Genomic DNA, 20773 nt, shown 5'->3' with positions numbered 1-20773 from the left:
AAATAAAAAATACACCAAAACATTCAATTTCCTTATGCACTATTTGGCGCTGGTAAGAAAAAAAGGGATGATTTCTTTAATACATATATCTTACTTAGTAGTCTAATAGACTTGGAATCTTTCCATTTCCGACACATTTCCCGTAGGTTAATGGTGCAAGGCACATAAAATTATGCTTTGATTTAAGGCGCGAGCCATAAATATCATTACACGAACATCAATCTTCTTTGCACACAAGATCAATGACGCAGAAATACTTAAAATTCACGCCATACAACACCGACTCTTATTTATTTTCTTTGATTAATGTAATTTCATTCCATCAGTTTCATTTTCTATTGAAATTAACCTCGTGGAAATCAGAAGGCAGATACAACGACATCATATATATCCAACTCCATAAATAGTGGTTCCCGGGTTCGATTCCCATGGAGGTAAAAATAAATATTAGTATTTATTTGCTCTAATATCAATTTAATATTACCTCGGATTGGTACCTGAATGCGTCATAAAGTAAATATCAAAGTAACATTCCATTAAAGTGATGCAGTACCCTATACACATTTTTGTACAGATAAGGATGAATATTAAACAGATATTTGTGGGTGAAAGGTATATGTTTAATTTATATCTTTTTGATTGAAACTAATTCTAACTAAGGCATCTTTGATTTAACTCATTTAAATGCCATTCACATTTTTAAATATCCCAATTTTTTTTTTTTTTAAATTTCTGTTATTAAAAGATAACACGGTTTAATATAAGCCTCACATAGAAGACGAGAAAAGGAGAAAGAACTTTGAAAACAAGAAAATGTTAATGTTTTAATACGCTTAAATTTAAATCATATCTATCTATCCATTCCTTTTACCTTGCTGAAAATCAAAATAAAATAATAAAGTAAAAACATTGTTGAATTAAATTTGAGGCCATTTTAAAAAGAATTGAGTAAATGAAATTTTTTAAATTACTTCTTCCCAAATGAAAAGAATGGGTAAGTAAAAAAGATTTTTTTATATATGTCCACTGGGGATTAAATATTTTTCCACGCTGCTGTTCCTCTTAACTCGCTGTCGAATAAATTGTATTTTGCTCGTGTGTTTTACATATGTGCGAATCCCTGGCTAAAATCTAAATAACAGTATTCAAATTCAATGCTTGGGTGTCAATTAAACCGACAGAATTACGAATTCATTTCAGCGGATTGTATGAGATATTTCATGAATTTTGTCTTCCATTTCGGTGATACCTTTCAAGAGAGATTATAAAGTCTCATCCGCGCGTCTTATTTTATTTCTCTCCACGTGTTTGTTTGGGGAATCGTCGCGACACTTTTAATATTATGCTAAAAATACCAGTGGGAGAAATACGACAAAATAGGAACGGTCGGGAGGACTTTCCTCACCCCCGATGAATTTCTCCACCAAGATGAAAGGCTCCCAAGGATGAATATCACCGCTTTCTTCCATGGATATTTCTTGCGGTTCTTGACAATCAGGCTTAAGCTTTATCCTGACTTTTCGAGTGACTCCTAAAGACACAGAGCAAAAAGCAACTGTACCCTCTTTCACGTAAAAATCTTCTCACATCTATTCTTACATATTTTTGACAAATTCTTTTTTTTATTTGCTTCAACTATCCGAGTGGAGCTTTGCAACTCGAGTGAATGGAAGACGCTTTTCCCTAGGGGGGGAATACGAAAAACCCAGGTTTTTCAGAAACAGAAATTTCCTTCACTTCTTAATTGAAATAATTTTAATATGGAATTAGCAACCATTTAAAAATCTCAAATTCTTTCATCAATCATTCCCGTAGACTCAAGTAAATTAATTTTACGTGAATTGCGTGAAATATAAAAGAATCTCTCCAAAGAAATAAAATTGTTTTATGCTCCTGAAATTTGATTAATGATTTCAATTAAGCATATTTTTGGTATATTCATAATGATGTCCGTGAAATAACAAATGATTTTTATGCAAAACTTGATCTAATTATAAAGCAAAAGTAATACATATATTTGTTAGTATATACAAACACTTTATTATTTTAATTTTTCACGACTTTTTTGGATTAATGTAAAAGTTTTTTTTTTATATTTAAGTAAATATTTTAATACAATACCATCAATGATATAAAATGATACACTGCACAAAAACACTAATAGAACTTTATGATTAAAAATACATCAAACTTAATCGAACGTTTGGTCAGAGAAACATTTTGTATTTCTCAATAAAACATTATTTTTATTTAATAATTAGATTTAGTGGTAAACTAAACAGATCGTGTCATTTGGCCATATCATCCATGATTCTATGACTCATGACAGACTTTTAACTAAAAAATATTGATTGTGCAATAATGGTAACATGTGCGTTCAGCACGGGATAACCCAGTGTGGACATATTATTATATATTTAAAATGTTATTTTGAAAAAAATTATTATCTGTGATTATGAAAAAAAGAATAGCATACGCAAGAAATTTATTGAATCTTGGTTAAAGTTGTAAAAAGAATATTTTAAGTATCTCTATACTTAAAATATATAAATTATATTTTAAATATAGATGAAAATCTTGAGCATATTTACAAGTTTTTATTTCGTTTATATGATGAATACTCCAATCATTACAAAACATCCTCAAACCCTTTCCGCACCCAATAGTGCATAGGGCACTGCATCATATAAATGCAGTGTTATCTTGAACGTAAACACACGAAAGAAAGGACAGACCTCAGCTTTAGGCACCAGTCCAGGGTAATATTGAATAAATATTAGAGTGAAAAATCACAAATACAGTATTCATTTGACCCCCCCCCCCTAGGAATTGAACCTGGGATCTCCAGTACGGTAGCTGAGTGTATTGACCATAACACTACGGAGACGGACAAATAAACAAAAAAACCTGAAATGTTTTGCAAAAATTTTAACATAGTAGAATACGTTTGTCGTATAAATTGTTTCATTGGCCATGAATTTTCGTAGCTTCTAGTAGGAGCGAACAGGAAATGAAATAATAAAACCATCTAAAAGAAAAGGAAGTCTTGTATATTCAAATACAAGTTTGAGAGGAATGGCTGCTAACCTTTGATCAAATACCTTAGCGTTGCAAGCACTCCTTTACGTCGTAAGGCTAAATGGAAAGCATTCCGCAAATACATTTTAACGCAATTTGAAAGCTCCTGCTTCACGCAAACATTTCCCGAGTAACGCGAAAAAACAACAAAAGGAGTTTGAAAATTTGATGATGTTGAAAAACATTCCTGTGCTTCATAAAATTGAATTGGTCGTCAAACAACTCACTATTTATAGAATTGTATAGAGAAAATGAACAAACATAATTTTTACAAAGATTCTTTATTGATATAGGATGTATTAAATATTTGTTTAAGATATAAATAGGTGACTAGAGTAATTTCTATTTAGTCTTTAGTTGACCTGATAAGAAAATGGTTATTCAGAAACGTAAATATTTCGAATGATATTACGCAAAGTGAACGTGAATGATAAGGAGAGAGTTATATTACCATACCACAATAATAATAACGCTTTTAAAATAAAAAATATTTAAAAAAAACCATTACAATGGTACCGAAATTGAAAAGTAATTGTAAGGGTATTTACAGGGGTAACGAACTATCATATGCTGGTGATCTCTTTGTACACGTGTAACATTCACCATATTCTACCCATGATTGACAATCACACAACTCGAAATTTTTAAACTCAAATAAAGATGATATAATTCATTAGTCGCTTCATTTTTGTGTTCGTGGCAGTATCTCTGTTTATTTGAGTAAGCTTTTTATTTAGCAGAGAGACTTTTTCATTTTTAAATGCATGCAAGATTCTTTTCGGATTACTCAGTATACTGGAAGATGCCTGTCCTTATAATTTTCAATTTTAATGAAGCTTATAATTTCACAAAAAAATATATTTACCAAATTTAATATTGTACCGATTTTTGTTTTTTAAATAGCAAATTTTAAATAGCAATTTAGACATACACAAAATATTCTGAATAAATGGAGCAGTTCATGTTTTTTTCGGTGAATTATCAAGAAAACTTTTGAGAAAATACAAATGGTATTTAACAGTAACATTAAATCATCATAATTGTAAATAAAAATACTCGTTTATTTTTACCACTTCAGTATTTAATTTATTTTTATTTTTAACGACTAGTTACATAAAGTGAAGGCCGAAACAATAAATAAAATAAAATCATTTGTTAAAATCAACTATTGTTCTTTGATGTGGAGAGAAAAATTATGAACAAAAATATGAAATAATTGTTCTTCTTCCTTTTTACAGACAATTGCTGGCACCAAACCTGATGCAAAAACATTTCTTACTGAGTGGAGCAGAACAGATCTCTAAACAGGTGAGTGAATACTCAAGTATATTCTTATTCACATACGAGAATCTTTTTTTTTATTACACTAGCTTCATTTATATATTTTTTATAATCATAAACGTAAAAATTATCGAATCATTTTATCGAAAATATGCGCCATCTTCGAATGCATATCATACTTCTCGTAAGGTTTACTTCAATTATACGTTTACGTCACTAAATAAATTTCAAATATGAAATTGAATTTATAAAAACTTTTAACGTGTTTTTTCCAAAGCACTTTTAAGCGTCAAAAAACTTTTGTTTTTAATCCATACAAAGTTACAAAAAAGTTTTATCAATATGTTGTAAATATATTTTTTGTATTCATTAAAATATTCGTGTTTTTAAAGATAAATCAACACCATAATATGGTAAGCGTTTAATAACTACCTCGGATAACAGAAATATTACGATTTTTGTTTTTGATTGAAACTTATTTATTTCAAACACTTTATTTAAAAAATAAAAACAGGAAATTTCAACGTGTCATAACGTTTTGTTTACACAACACGTATAAGCTGTTATTCTTATTATGAGTATTTTTTAATAACTTCGTTTTTTTACTTAGGAAAGGAGCAGTTATATATTTTACTGAAAAAATTATTACCATGAAATATTTCTTTTTTCGAGTAAGTTACTAAAGTTTTACTTACTTTTGATTTTAAAATATGTATGTACCTTCTTATTATTTTTATAAAATGATTCTTAGCCCATTTTGAATAAGTTTTCCCATAAAAAAATATGATTTTTATAATTGAAGCGAGATTTCTTAGGAGGTATCATTTTACATACAATACATGCTTTATATTAAAAAAATATACATATTTACGAATTTATTTCCTTCACGTATGTTCCTTCATAGTTTTGTTTCCTCACACTGTAAATAAAGATAAATATTAGGGAACCAGAGGGTTTACCAACTTTACTCAACTATACATAAGGGAACAATTGGCGGTTCCAAAACGACTATCCAAGAGACGAAAATATTATATAACGTGTGATCGTATTCCTTTATCTACACATTCCTAAAAGTATCAGTATTACTCACTGATTATTATGTAATGAGATATTTTCGATCTATAAATAACAAGGCTAATTTGTTTCATCCCCTTTATCTTCCCAAATTATCTGGATAGTGATTTACTTTTTTTTTGTTTTTAAACATGAAACATCCTTTTTTATTATTCACAATCACTAGATTCATGCCGCGAAAATCGTTTATCAATAAATTTGAATATAGATATTTCAAAAGAAATGAAGTGTTGTTTCATATGAAGGTAGTAGGAAAGTAAGATGTCAAGATATGTACACTGATAAAAATCTATCATTGACTGACCTAAAGCAATCATTGATAATTTTGTAATATTTAGTATACGGATTTTGTGACTTTTTTAAGCCTTTATCTGCATCCAATAGTGTATAAGGCACTGCGTCATAGCAACGCAGTTAAATCTTGATCATAAATTGTACCAGTCCATGGTGATAGTAAATATGAGAGTGAAAATCACTCGTATTTTTTGTCCCCCTGGGAATCAAACCCGGACAAACGCGCTGACCACTACACTACGGAGGCGGACATACATACAGTAACATGTAAATAGTGTATTCAATATCACGTCAAAACGCCATTTGAAACTGTCAGCTTGTTCAAAATGACGTGTGTTGTTTTACAGCAATTATTTTTTCCTTTTGCCCGGACTTTTGTATTCCCATCACATTAAGTTACTTGTGGAATACCACTTAAAACCTGAGATTTATGGTATAAAACTGTTATCTCTTCACTCAACCAAATAACTAGAGTGCCGGATTCAATTTTCCAGTTTGAATCTAATGCAGCTCTCATATCCTTATAGAGTCAACATACAATGGATCCAAGGGAAGAAAATAAGAAAAGGCTAACCCAACATAAAACAGCAAAACATATGAAATCGTATTTGTCTTAAATCGAGCGTGCTCTTGAAATTTGTTCTTTGTAGTTTTGTTTAGGAGTTTTTCTGCTGTTTGTTCCTCAGATAAAAAGAAGTGAGCTTAGAACATTCGCGTCTGTAACTGACGAGCCCGAGTTTCTCGTACATTTGGGATAATGTAAATGGCTCGTTATCATTTATTTATAGCTCTTTCGCACTTTTCCTCTTATTTAATGGTTCGTGCTGAATCACACGTACAGAAGGAGAGAGAAAGAATTGTGGGACTGAGGAAAGAAACTTTTTTTTACTTAATTTCCATTTCTAATAAATATTACTGTGTCTGAATACAGCGTGCGTAACTATATACATTAAGAGGTCGTTTTTTCTTATTACTATTTTTAAACTCTGCATAAAATATCAAATTGAAGTGCGATATTTTTTTAAGGATTTATTTTTTTTAAATTAATATATTTATATGTATATATATATATTTATATATATAAATTTATATATATATATATATATATATATATATATATATATATATATATATATATATATATATATATATATGTAAATACACATATATATATATAAATATATATATATATATATATATATATATATATATATATATATATATATATATATATATATATATATATATATATATATATATATATATATATATATATATATATATATATATATATATATATATATATATATATATATATATATATATATATATATATATATATATATATATATATATATATATATATGTATATAGACAGCAGGAAAATATTTTAATGTTCGCTTTATATGTAATTTAATATTCGTGAGCAAAGTTTCTACAGTCAAAAGGAAATTTTCTTTAACAAATTTATCTCCCCTAATGTACTTATATTCTAGAACACGTGCCCTCTAGTTGTTTTTACTTCTTTACATCTGGGAGTATTACAAGAAATACGATAGGTGACTCTGTTTTTGTGTTTCATTTCCCTTAAATTAGGTGATTCACCTAAGATATCTTTTTACAAAATGAATAATATTAAATAGTAAAAGCACATCTCTTATCATCTTACCTTAATTAATTAATTAATTTCAAAGTAATAATTTGAAATAACTACATAAATGAAAACATTTTTCTGAGACCAAAAAAATGGGATCAGAACCTTAAATCTGGTGGTGTCAAAAGTCTGCGTAATTGGAGGGTATGTATGACGAGATATATAAATGTGAAGGAGGCGAGTGTATGTTAGGACAGAAGAGTGTGGCGTCCCATCCTCTCTGCCTACCCCTGTTGGGAAACGGCGAGATGGTAGTAGTGGATGTTGTAGTAGTAGTAGGTTTTATTGTCAAAACATATCACTTTTTTCTAACACAGAATAATCGAAAAATCGTTTTTGTATTGAAATATCAAAATAAATCTCTAAGATTTTTTTGTCAATGAAAACATTAATTGTTGTTTCTTTTTTCTAGACATGAAGTTACAAAATACTTTGTATTTATCCTATGATAAAGCGACAGATTTTACAACGTGCTTTAACATGTATGGTTTGTACTTCTTCCTTTACCCAGTTGTCAAAGGACATAACTCTTTTGAAAAACATGACGTGACTAACCTTAAGAAACATAGTCTAATCATTTACAGTCATCAATCTGCCTTGACAAATATGGCGCCCGTCCGCGAAGCGCGCTAAACCGGCAGCCATTTTGGAAATGAAATAAGGAATGCCAATATTCCGTGGGGAAACTTAACTATGCCATATTTGAATTTCGTCGATTTTTGCGTGTTTGGAGTAGGCGTTTATTCTTTATTGATTTCGCAGATTTGGGTGTTCCGCGGATGCGACGCTATTGAAACGCCGATTTATGGATATTCGCAAGCAGACAGTAGGCGAAAATGGAATGTATGCGCTAGATGTCTCCGAGATTTATAGATTATAGCTTTTGTTCGGAGGATGAAGGTCTTTTAAATAACATTTCGCAGCATCAACTTATTTCCTTTTCGAATAAAAACGGACTTGATTAGATCTATTTACAGATGTGACTAACAGGCAGAGGCGTGCCTTCCATATAGGCAAAAAAGCAGTGCTTATCCTAACTTACCCGCGTGACATATTAAAACGCAACTAGTACCTATCGTACCTTACTAAGTAATACCAGCTTAACCTTACTACCTATCTCTACTGCCTACTTCTAATGGGTTATTTTCAGTTACTAGATTAGGTGATTTTCTTTACTTTTCTGGTTTATTTTTAATTCCAGCTTATATTTTAAATGTTTATTGTCTTATATATGAGGAAACAGAAAAACTCAGTTGGCAACAAAAATTGCACCGATTGGTTTGAAGAGCTTTAAATGATTGAATCTTAAAACCGAATGAAACAACGACTTTTTCTGAAGAAGTCATTATCATACCTACGGTTTTAGAATTCGATTTTCCATGTCTATTGAAAGTACATTCAGATCATCGTTAAAATTTGTGAGAACTTGTGATAACTTTGTGGGTAAGAAATTTGGGTGAGACAAAAATATGTTTTCTTTCGATTAGTCATACTTAATCGAAAAACCTTTTTTCATTACACGGCGTTTACTAAATACGGTATAAATAGTAATAAAGCGAGCCTGATCACCATTCTGTGTTCGCATATGTATTTCATCTCTTTTATTACTTATTCGCACACATTGGTGGAAAGGACACTCTATTCGTACGACGATGATTTCATCTTCATCGTTAATTTAGTCCGGGCAGGGATACCAAACGAAAGTTACCGATTTAACTACGTAGTGTAGATAATTGAATCACTACATTTGGTCATTGATTACATTGGCTTAATTAATCATTGTGGATACGTTTGTCATGGAATTAATATAATTGATTTTATTGTGTTTTTTATCAAATGGAAGCAATGTTAAAGGTGTCTAGACAAAATGTTAAAATCGTGAGTGATCGATGCTCAGCAATACGTTTTTAAGGGTAATACAAACCTTCATATTTTTCTCAAATGTTCACGTTTTCACTTCATACAGTGAATATAAGAATACGAGAGAATTCTCATAAAATGATACAATTCAAATACTGCCCTATTTCAACATACCGAAAGGAATATGCATAACTACGTAAGGGAACTCAATTTAAATAATATTGTGGGAACTATGGTGAAACATATTTAGAAACAGTATTAAAGGATGAATAGAATTGAATGAAAGGGTACCCTAAATATCCTACTTAACCCTTCAAAGTTGCCAATAATGTGACAATATGACGTTTCGATACAGGTACTTCTACCCTTCATCAAGAAGGACACTAATGGCTTAAATCAACTTGGATAGCTTAAATAACCCAAGAACAAAAGTTTTCTATTGTCCTATTTAAGTATAGAGTTAGTTCAAACAAACATCAAATTCTTTTGTCATATTCAACTATTTCTAAGACAGTAAATATTTTTCGTTGATGGACAGAAAGGTAAATACAAGTAACATACGATATAAAAATACTTATCTTTAAATAAAATATCAGTAATCCATTGTCCTTAACTTGTTTAACGTTAAGATACGATTTTCAACAATTATGAACAAAGACTTGGCACGATCAGATCAATCAGAACCTAAAATCTGGCGGTGTCAAAAGTCTGCGTAATCGGAGGGCATGTATGACTAGATGTATGGATGTGAAGGAGGCTAGGAGTGTATGTCAGGACAGAAGAGTGTGGCGTTCCATCCTCTCTGCCTACCCCTGCGGGGAAACGGCGTGATGGTAGTAGTAGTAGTAGTAGTATGAACAAATACAAATCCTAATACTTATACTATACAACCAATACAAATGTTAATATGTGTAACTGACAAACATGAGTTTATAATCAAATGAAAGTGAACTGCAAAATTCAAAATTAAAATAGTAAAAAGTCCTTAATCAAAAGAATAACGGCAAATCAAATACTTTATACATAAAATCAAATGTGCAACTAAAATGTTATAGAAAAAAAATATTGTCTTCTGTGATGCGTTTTAAATTTAATAACAATATTTGTTATTCCAGCTTGACTAAGACAGTCATATTTTGCTTCCGAGTATGGTATATATCACTAAAAATTAAATGAAAATAACTATAACAAAAATAAATAAAATGGCAAAAATAAACATGACTTTTTGTTAGATTTCTTAACCTTTTCATAGCCGCGAATAAATTACGCCGCAGTGCTCAACAGGCCAAGTATTTTTTTGAAAAAAAAAAGTTGTCTAAAGATTTTTTTTTTTTTGTTTTTATTGAATTATAATTTACTTACCAAATATTATATCCCGCATCGATTGTTAGAGTTTTATTCTTGAAGTTAAACCAGTTTCAAATTTTCAGGGTTGTCACACTAAGTCGCACACGCAAGTTTTTATTAAATTTAATATTAACACACAACTATTATTTATCAATGGAATATTTTAAAATAATAAGAAAAACACAAAAAATTGAGCAAAATAAAAACCCCTGGCGTTCAAAACAATCGATTAAAATAATCAATATTTCAAGTGGTTTGAGTGGTAGCCCTTATGACATCTGTCAACTGTCAGCTGAAAGTGATACCGATAAATCACTTAAAAGTATTTAAAAACTTTATAAAATATTTTGTGACAACTTCAACTGATGGCAATGTATGTTCCGTTTTTGACCGATTGTCAATATGAGTTAAAACTGCGGAGTAATACGTCATCAAAAGTACTGACGAGATATCTCGTCTCTGGCCATACGGGCACTCCGCCATTTGCCGAGATATCTCGTCTCTGGCAACCATCGGGTTAACCTGGGGATCTGAGGATATTTCTTACTTACACGTGTTAGAAGAAATGGTAAAAATTTGAACTCCAGGAAGATGATTCGAGCATGTTTGCGCGGTAAAAGCGGGTGTCTAGACGACCTAGAGAGAGATTATCATTTATTTTTCATACTTTTATTCACCCTTTTCCTCCAGACTTACTGATATCAATGTGGTTAGTAGGATATTCTCTATTTTTTGAATGGCTGGATAACTGTTTGATACTCAATACTGGAAAGTTATTATTTCCTTTTTTACAACTTTCAAAGGCAATTATCTCAGACCAGTGAATCTGAACATACCTTTTTCTAACAGACGTTGTTATAAGAGAAAATTCTTTTGATCAATTTGTATATATAAATTTATATACGTTACCTAGTATGTGAAATAATTCGGGAAGAATCTTGTTTGTATTTAAATAAGGTTGTATGTGAATTCAATCCAGAATTCAGACCTTGCATACGAATACAATGAGTCTCTGCTTAGTAAAAAAACTTTCCCTTTTCTAACATAGATGGCTGCTGTGAACTAACATGTACTGTGTCACAACTTTGATTAACGTATCTAGAAATTCCTAATATTTTAACAGTGTTGTTGTCAATTGTGGGTATAATTCTACTAATTAGTGAATGCTACACATTTACAAAGTGATCAGTTAACCAAGTCTATGACGTTCTTAAGCCCTGTAAATGCCCAGACATCCATATTTCTCTTCATCTATGTTGGGATTCCAAAAATAAATGTTTTGCATAGTTTTAAGGCAATATTTCGTGGTTTGTTCGATTAGTGTGTTCGTTTTTCCTGGTTTCCATTTGCGTGACTTGTTTTACTTTCGATTAGTTGTCAAGAGTGTTTGAAAGTGAAAAAAGGAGGCAACGCAATAAAAGGGAGTTATAAAATCCCTTACGATTGTTTTTACGAGTTTCTATTGTCGTAAAAGGAGGCGATTGTGTCACGCCGTCTACCTGGATAGGCAGTTTTTTGCGCCGGGAAAAATATTTTCCACGACTGCCATTCACAGCTTACACCCGTTGTCCTTTTTTTCAAAAACGTAACGTACGCCACCTGCGGCGCGACGGATGACGAACTATTTTCAGTTTGACGCTACCCATGGAGATAGGTGAACAGAGATAAAAACAGAATAATCTATCGAATCATGTCATGTCAAGATGTCAACATTGTATTTTGAATACGAGAGATTTTCTTTATTAAAATCCAGAAGGTTTAACAACACCGTTGAAAAGCAAAAAACTGACACAAAAAAAGTATTGGAGATAGTATTTAAACTTATGAAAAAAAAAACACTTGTATAATACTATATTTCTCTAATTGTAAAAACAAATGCTTGTTTTTTACCACTTGAGTAATATTTTAAATTAATGTGGTAAAAAAGAGTGTTTTTCTTTTATAATTTTATCATGTTTTACCACAAATTGAATGCCGAAATAATAAATAAAAACTTTATTTCTGAATACCTTTATTGTAAAAAGCAGAATTTAAAAATATATATGATGTGAAATATTTTATATTATTTGTGAAACGTGTTTCTTTGTTTTTCGCATCATTATTAATCTCCAAAAATGGTGCGAAATGCATCGAAACAAATGTCACTATAGGTTTTAAGAAATAGTTCTATTTACAAACTGAAATATTAAAAATGGAACGGGCACTGTATCTCATAGTCGCAGTGTTATCTTTTTTCTTTTTTAAAGGGAATAAACCCGCAAAGCCTGTATTAGAGTCTTGTCTGCAGGTAGGATAGTAAAGAAAGGGAAGGTAAATGTGAAAAATAAATCACAAACACCCAGACGAATTGAAAATAAATCTGTATTGGATTTATTTTGCAATTGGCGGGAATCGAGCCCGCAGCGCCAGTTTCGCAGCCGAGCGTTTACCCAACTGTGCCACGGCGCCAGCCTAGATCGTTAATTACGCGGATAGTAAGGTGATCAGTCCAGCGCATCACGTTCCAGTCCAGGGTGATATTAAATAAACAATAGGGTAAAAAACATTTTTATTTTATTTAATGTCACACCTCTGGGTATCGAACCCGAGACCTACAGTTAAGTAGAAAAACGTGTTTAACTACTGTACTATGCAGGTGAAAAAATAATCAATGATATATTACTTTCGTGTATGTAGAATGTTCATCGAAGTGACCTTGCAGAAATGGGTGACCTACTCCAGGAATGACAAACAAGCGTTCCGCGGACCACACAGTGACCCAAGTGAGAAATCATTCGACCAACTTTTATATTATTTTTATTTGAAGCCTTCATTTGATAAAAGATAAAAAGCGGTTAAACGTTAGACTACTGGGCTATTGTCTATATTTCTATGGATGTATGCGTGATTTTAATCAGTGATTTATTTTTAAATAACAGTTACAATATCGAATTTAGTTAAAAAAATGAGTGCTGCATGTGTAGAATTAAACGCCACTTTAAAAAATTATCGCTAAACAAACAAATACTTCGCGACAGAATAAGAATCTGCGATATCGAAGATGTTGTGTGATGGGGAAGAGTAAGTAGATGTTTCTGGAGAGGTCACGTGGGAAGAGCAAGTTCGGATCCAGTGGTGAGGATAGTAGCAGACAGGAGCATAAGAAGACCACCTAAACGATGGAAAGACACCTGGTCTTCCACCTCCCAGGAGCGGAATCCGAAAATATCAGGACACAGTCCTTGCTAAAGAAGAAGAAGATATACATTGCGAAATTTTACATGATCTGAGGTCACACCGGTGTGAGTCAGGTTAGTTTCTATCTTTAAATAAAATTTAATATTTCAGTACGAAAGGAATAAATATCAAAATACTTTTTGTGTATTGATAAAATATGACGATAGTATTTTGTTTTGTACATAATACATAAAATATTTTTCATTTATTTTTACTAATAAAGAGTTCATTTAAATTTTTATTGTATATTTTAAAGTTGTTGAAACTTGTGACCCCTTGTTTTGATGACTCGACCTATGTAACCCGCGACACGATTGTTTTTACTTTTTTTTTTTAATTAAATTACACTCACTCTTTTTAGAATCAAATTTGACCAACATGGGAGAAAGGTTCTCCATCCCTGATCTACTGTATCATTATTACAATATCTCGAAGGTTACCATTCAGTTCTAATCCTTTGTACATACAAAGCTCTCGTATATTAATATCGAGAAAATTATTTATATCTTACTACCAACACCAAAACCTATCCGACCGTAAACATCCAGTGTGGAGGAGCTTTAATGTATGAGCATATCAAATTCTTCAGTGTATATCAATTGTAACGTAGTGTTCGTATAAATTTCAAATATATTTCCCTCGTATCAATCATCCCATTTGAATATAATATTAACTCATAATGGAAGCAATTTCATCTAAATTTTGTAAGCGGTTACGAAAATTGAAAATTGTGTTTCCATCTCATCATGAAACGATCAAATAGTCTCTGTACGTATGTATTAAGGTATATTGCTCATATTAAATAAATATAAAGTAAGGCACACTGTATCCAAAAATTTCATTATACAAAAAAAATCATAATTAACTTAACCTTTTAATGTTAAAATAAATAAATAAGATAAGAATGAATAAAACTTGATTTTCATTTTTCTCATTTTTTTCATGTCCTGACACGAAATTTGAAAAATGTTTTCACGTCCTGACGTAAAAACATTTTTTTAAGTCTTTAGATTATCTCTTAAACATAATGGCGCATGTCAGCAATTTTGACATATCAATCAAGCTTTCTAGAATTTGGGTAAGTTTATCAAATATATCAAATCTCTTAACGACTTATCAGTCTACAAAATAATTAAATATCAATAGAAACCTTGTCAATATTACAACTATTATTTGTGATCTTTCTGAGAGTAGTTAAGTAATGGATTTCGCTCAAAAAGACTTAAGAAGACTTAGTTTCTATTCTACTTTATGTCTGTCTTTAGCCGCACAATGGAAAGATGAAATTGGAAACTTGTTCAACCCTTGTTATACAATTTCATTTGGTAAAAAAAACGCAAAAGAAACTTGCCCTATCCATTACAATATACCAAACATATAAATATTGTATTCTAATGATACTCATATGCTCGTACGGATATTATAATATTTTTTTCAAGAAAGTTGTCGTCGGGGATGTCGTATTAACTTCCCACGCAATATTCAGTTTTGTTTGTAAGTAATCAAAATTATTCGTCTTTGAAAGATTTTTTTTTCAAAAGAGAAAAACCATGTTAGATCAAAATGTTATATCAAAGATATATGTATGTTATTTTCGTATACTTTTATATTGTTTAATGTATTTTAATATAGGAAGTAAACAGTTTTTTCACATCATTTTTTGTGTTTCCATGTATTATAAGCATTTCATGATTTTTTTAAGTATTGAAATAAATAAATATGTAACATTGTTGCGTATTAGGTTATGAAAATATATGGCGAAATACACTAAATAGCTAATTATTCTTATTAACACTGTCTTTTGAAAAGATATAGCTTCAATTTGATCAAAAGGAAAAAAAATAAAAATTCTCTTACTTAAAAGTTTCCGTAGAGGTAGAGAGTACTTTTTTTTTACTAAAATACCTAGGAAAAACTAGTGAAATCATAGCAAAAAGTTTAACAATTAAGAAACAGTTCATTATAATGTGATAATATCTTTAGTACGCTAAGGTTTTCGAAAGCTGCTCGATGATTATGAGTGAAAGATAATATTTATTTAATTTATGTTTTTTTATTTAAGTTAAGAAAGAATTAGCTATACCCCTATTTAACAAATCAGATAGTTCTCTAATACAAATACACATTAAAAAATTAAATACCTAGTAATTTATTATTCAATTGTTTATTGGAAACGACTGAAAGTGTGTATACTTATGCTTACGCATTAAACAAATTATTTTGAGTTTTTTTTTTTAATATTTGCTCACAAATAAAAGTTTAATCCTAAAAAGAGACATTTATATTACTTACTACCTGAATAACTTTATCATCTCTGTTGATGCTGATGACATCTTCTTTGTGAACTTATAAGATATTTATTATCTATATTTGCTCACAAATAAAAGTTTAATCCTAAAAAGAGACATTTATATTACTAACTACCTGAATAACTTTATCATCTCTGTTGATGCTGATGACATCTTCTTTGTGAACTTACAAACCTTTAAACACCATCAAAATATTCACCATCACATTTAACGGATGAGTTCGGGAATAACTATTATATACAACATTTTGAGTGTGTCCAAATACTTTTTCACAAATCTGGATTATCTCCAATTATAGGAGTTATTTTCATACTATGTTTAATAATGGGTAGAATTGTTGAATGTTACACGTGTGTAAAGTGATCACCTTAACCAGCCTATGACGGTCGTCAGCCCCGTAAATGCCCAGATTTCCATATTCTTTCATTTTTTCATAAATTTAGTTGGCAGTCACTTTGTGGTAAAATCTATCCATTTTTAATTAATGTTTTACTTAGTTTTCCATATTCTTCTTCATCTTTGATGAGGTGTCCAAATATAATAACTATTGTGGTGGTAACTTTTCCTTGATATAATCATATTTAGAATTCTGCTTTTTACGACGGTTGAAAGTTCTGAAAAATGTGCTGTCTGATAGAAGATGAATTATTCATAAAATGTCTGTATTATCCTTTTCATATTACGTGTTACATTTTAAGTAGCCATAAGCAACAGGAAGGGGTTTGCAAAATGTATTTATTATACCCCTAAACGGTGGCAAAATTAATTAAAACGTCCCTTTTGACCAGGAAATGTCACCCTTAAAAATGTAACGGGACAAAAGGATCGTAAAAACATGCTTAATTTTGAAGAACACGCCGTCCGCCATTTTAATAAAGGACGGACACACGTGACTTATGAGGCACGTGGACTTAAGATTCCCACTCCACCTAATTCACGTTCTCGTCATAATACATACTGAAAACGTGACTTAGGCCTAGTTCACACGAAAACCTACTGCACGATTAGATTCCTAACAAACAACTTAATAAAGGCTTCAGGCGTGTTTTTTTGTTTATGTGTTTTCCGCAGAAGCGGACTCACAACATCGAACCGTAGTATTTGAGTGGATATGTTCACAAACATAGCGCATTTTTTGCATTTAAGAAAGTAATACAAAATACTACAGTATGAATTGAATGAATGGGGACAGGAAATGAAGAATAGCAGAAATGGTTAAGGGTCTCGGGGTCGCATACTCCCACTCATACTAGCTTTTGTTACGTGTACGAGTAATATAGAGACAAAAATCGTAGAAACTCAATGCATACATTTGTTTATGGTCAGATAAACGCTTCTTGCAGGATGTACATTACAATCTCGTACTATATGGTAGTGATGCCATCGCTCTCCTCATAAATTAATATTATGATCGACATAAATGTTTACATTAAGTTAATGATAATTACTTACATTAATTATTATTCTCGGGGAAAATGACAATTAATAAAGCCTTGGAGTATTCTGGTAAGCAAGCATTTCAAGACGGTGTTTTGAAATCTGCGAGCAAAGCTTTCGAGATTGATTATATTAAATGTTTCATATCTGTCGTATTAAATTATTTAACCTGTTTATATTCCCATCGCTAATTAGTGTTATCGTGTATATAACATTCCCGCGTTTAACTAGTGTATTTACAATACACTCTATGTACATGAAGGCAAGGTGATCAGTCTTAAGCTTCAGGTGTCAGTCTAGGGTAAAATTGAATATTTTGTGTATTGATATCATTTATCAGATATAACATTATGTAATAATTATTACCGAATATGTATTTCATGATCCTTCATCTAACTCTCATCATGCAATTAAAAGCGCGTAGGGTACTGCATCGCATCGATGCCGTGTTATCTTGTTCGTTTATTACGCCAATACTGTAGGGCAGTTCAGAAACGATTTCAGGTTGATATTAAATAAATATTAGTGGAAAAAATCTTGAATCGAATCCGAGACCTTTAAGATTTTAGCCAACATACTAACAACTGCATTTCATCTTTACACTTCTTAAAGAAATATGCGTTCTAACCGAGTTGAGAATGTAGTACATAGTATGAAATAAATTAAAAAGAAAAATTTTACTCACCCATATGGTGATATTCGTAAAATTGGATTCATACAAATTAACAAAATACATTTTTTTTGTAATTATTGTTATGTTCAATCGAAATAAATAAAATATTTTAAGAGTAAACTAGCAGTTATAAAATAAACTCACATGGTAAAAAAACAGTGTTTTCTTTTATAATTCCGTCATGTCTTATTTCAAAGTAAATGCCGAAATAATAAATAAAATAAAGGTTAAAGTAGTAGTTTAATAAATAAATTGTTTGTTGATATTTCAACCTCAAGTTTTATAGTAAAAATAATAATGAATTGTAAAAATTTTGATGAAAATTAAGATGGTTATATTTTTAAGATTTCGGGATTTAATATATAGAACGGAGGTAAAAACCTGTAAATATTTTCCATTAAGTAGCGTTTAAAACGTTGCCGAATCTGTTTCCTCTTAATTTTTTTCTGCTTACTATATTTTATTTTTCCTCGTCTTGTCACAGATTACTCAGATATATCCCTTGAGCCAAATCTTCAAAGTGAAGTCTACTCCAAGTAATTACGTTTTGTCGCAAATTCTGTTCGTGAATGACAGAAATCCCGACCAAAAAGGAAAATTTCACCCATTTTTCGTCCTGTTTTAACTTTAAGTGCAAATGAGTTTCTTTTAATTATTTTCATTAAATTTTCAACCGCCATAACAAATGGCATTTTTAACGTGTCTTGTGTGTTTCCTTCCCGTTTTGTGTAACCTAATTGCATCGCCCCTCTACTAATGCAATGTCACTAAAAAGAAATCACACAAGTTTGTGGTCGTTAGATTAATTGATTCCATCCCTAGCGCTTATCTACAAGAACGTGATTTTTATTTTTAACCCCTTCTGGTCTCATTAAAAAATAAAACGAGCAAAACAGTCTTCTTTAAAGAAAGAATTTTACTAACGGAACATTCTAAATGGATCCTGTATAAAAACCTAAAAATATTTAACACTAGGTAAATGAATAGATTTAGCGTTTAATTTGTGGAAAATCATTTTCAATAGTAATAGTGCAGTAATTCCATTAAGTTTCAGGTTGTGGTCCCGTGGTTAGTGTCGCGAACTCTTGAGTCAGAGTTTCTGGATTCAAACCCACTCTACCACAATTTGATACCTTATAATGAGCCACTTAGGCTCATAGAAATAGTATGAAGTTGAAATATTTTGTAAGTAATAAAAACACAAACATTTCACTTTTTCTTTAAAGAAATATATAAGAATTGTATGTATTCAAACACTGATTTTTACAGTCTACCCAATTGTATTATATTTTTAAAAACACATGAAAATAAAAATTGTGACAATAGATATATCATTGAAATTGTTCTTTAGTGTGCTCAATTCTGAATTACAGAGCAGCACAAAGGCCCACATTGCAGGGCTCGCAGTAGAACGTAGACTCTCGGATCTTTCTACCCTCTTGTAAAACGTATTTATTTTTGCCCGAGTTTTAATCGGGTGTGATCTTTTTTAGAGGTAAAGTTTTCCCAAATTACCATAGTGTGAATTTTTGCACATAATTGCCCCTCGAGTATACTCGGGTCTGGTCCTTAAGCGGCAAAAACAAGTTTTTTTGACAATCTAAAAATATATATTATTAATTTCATAATAATTCTCATCACAGAAATATAAATACACCTCCCAAAAAAACGACATAACAGCTAGGGTATGAGTTAACAAACGTGTTACGAACATAAACAAGGCAAAGAATGCAACGGTTTCCAATTTTTTTTTATTTGTGCGAAAACTATTCTGTCCATTTGAAAGAAAAGTCACTTTTTATTGACACAGACTTAAACTCAAAGAAAATTATCGGGCCGCCATGTTCAAGGTATCCACCTTATTTTTTTTACATGCATAGGTCGTCTACAGGAATCGCCTAGTTAACCGACAGTTTATTTCGCATTACCTCGTGCTCTATTTGTTGTCAATGGCGAGAGACTCTTTGATCTATACCGTGTCTTTGAAATGGAAAAAAAGCGAGAAATAAGAGCAAAGGTACTATCTTTGGCAATCTACGCTCCGAGACTTGGAAAAGGGTACTAAATTGGTGCAAACATCCCTAAATCCTCTACATCAATTGTATATAAAGAGCTATGATTTGTACATTCCGCTGCAATTGCACACTTCAGAGCGCTAAGCCATGATTATTTTATTTTATTTCATCTGTGTATTGTTAAAAGGTTATGTAACTTTTTTTTCTATTCACTTTTGTAGCGTAACAGTTCGTATACGATTTGATTTTCAATGTGAAATTTTTACACTGATCAGAAAGGAGCAAAAAAAAACAACTACATATATTAAAGAGCCTGATTAATAAGTACGGTAAAAAACAATGTTTTCAATTATTTTTGTTACATTTTTTTTTAATATTACAGACTTTGTTCTTGGTATGTTTGTTTTTCATTTAATTTTTAATGATAAAATCTTACTCGTATTTACCTTAAAATCTGTTTTCTAACTTTGTAAAAACTAACCAGTGAAGTTTACCTGAAATTTCGTAATCCTGATTTTATAAATTCATATTTTTA

General features: G+C 30.7%; 1 protein-coding gene across 1 annotated transcript in view; it reads left to right on the top strand.

Moving 5' to 3' along the window:
• The window catches only part of mmd (disintegrin and metalloproteinase domain-containing protein mind-meld), a 420228-nt gene that overhangs the window by 328579 nt on the left and 70876 nt on the right, over positions 1–20773 (top strand). Inside the window, exon 7 of the mRNA XM_088272686.1 lies at positions 4317–4386. Coding sequence (XP_088128812.1) covers positions 4317–4386 — 70 coding nt within the window. The remainder of the gene's footprint in view (positions 1–4316; positions 4387–20773) is intronic.

The sequence above is a fragment of the Brachycentrus maculatus genome, unplaced genomic scaffold (genome assembly GCF_059751285.1).
Source record: "Brachycentrus maculatus isolate JH-2025_06_01 unplaced genomic scaffold, ASM5975128v1 h1tg000514l, whole genome shotgun sequence".
NCBI lineage: Eukaryota > Metazoa > Arthropoda > Insecta > Trichoptera > Brachycentridae > Brachycentrus > Brachycentrus maculatus.
Note: the sequence above shows the minus strand (reverse complement) of the source record. Positions and strands in the feature narration are given on the sequence as shown.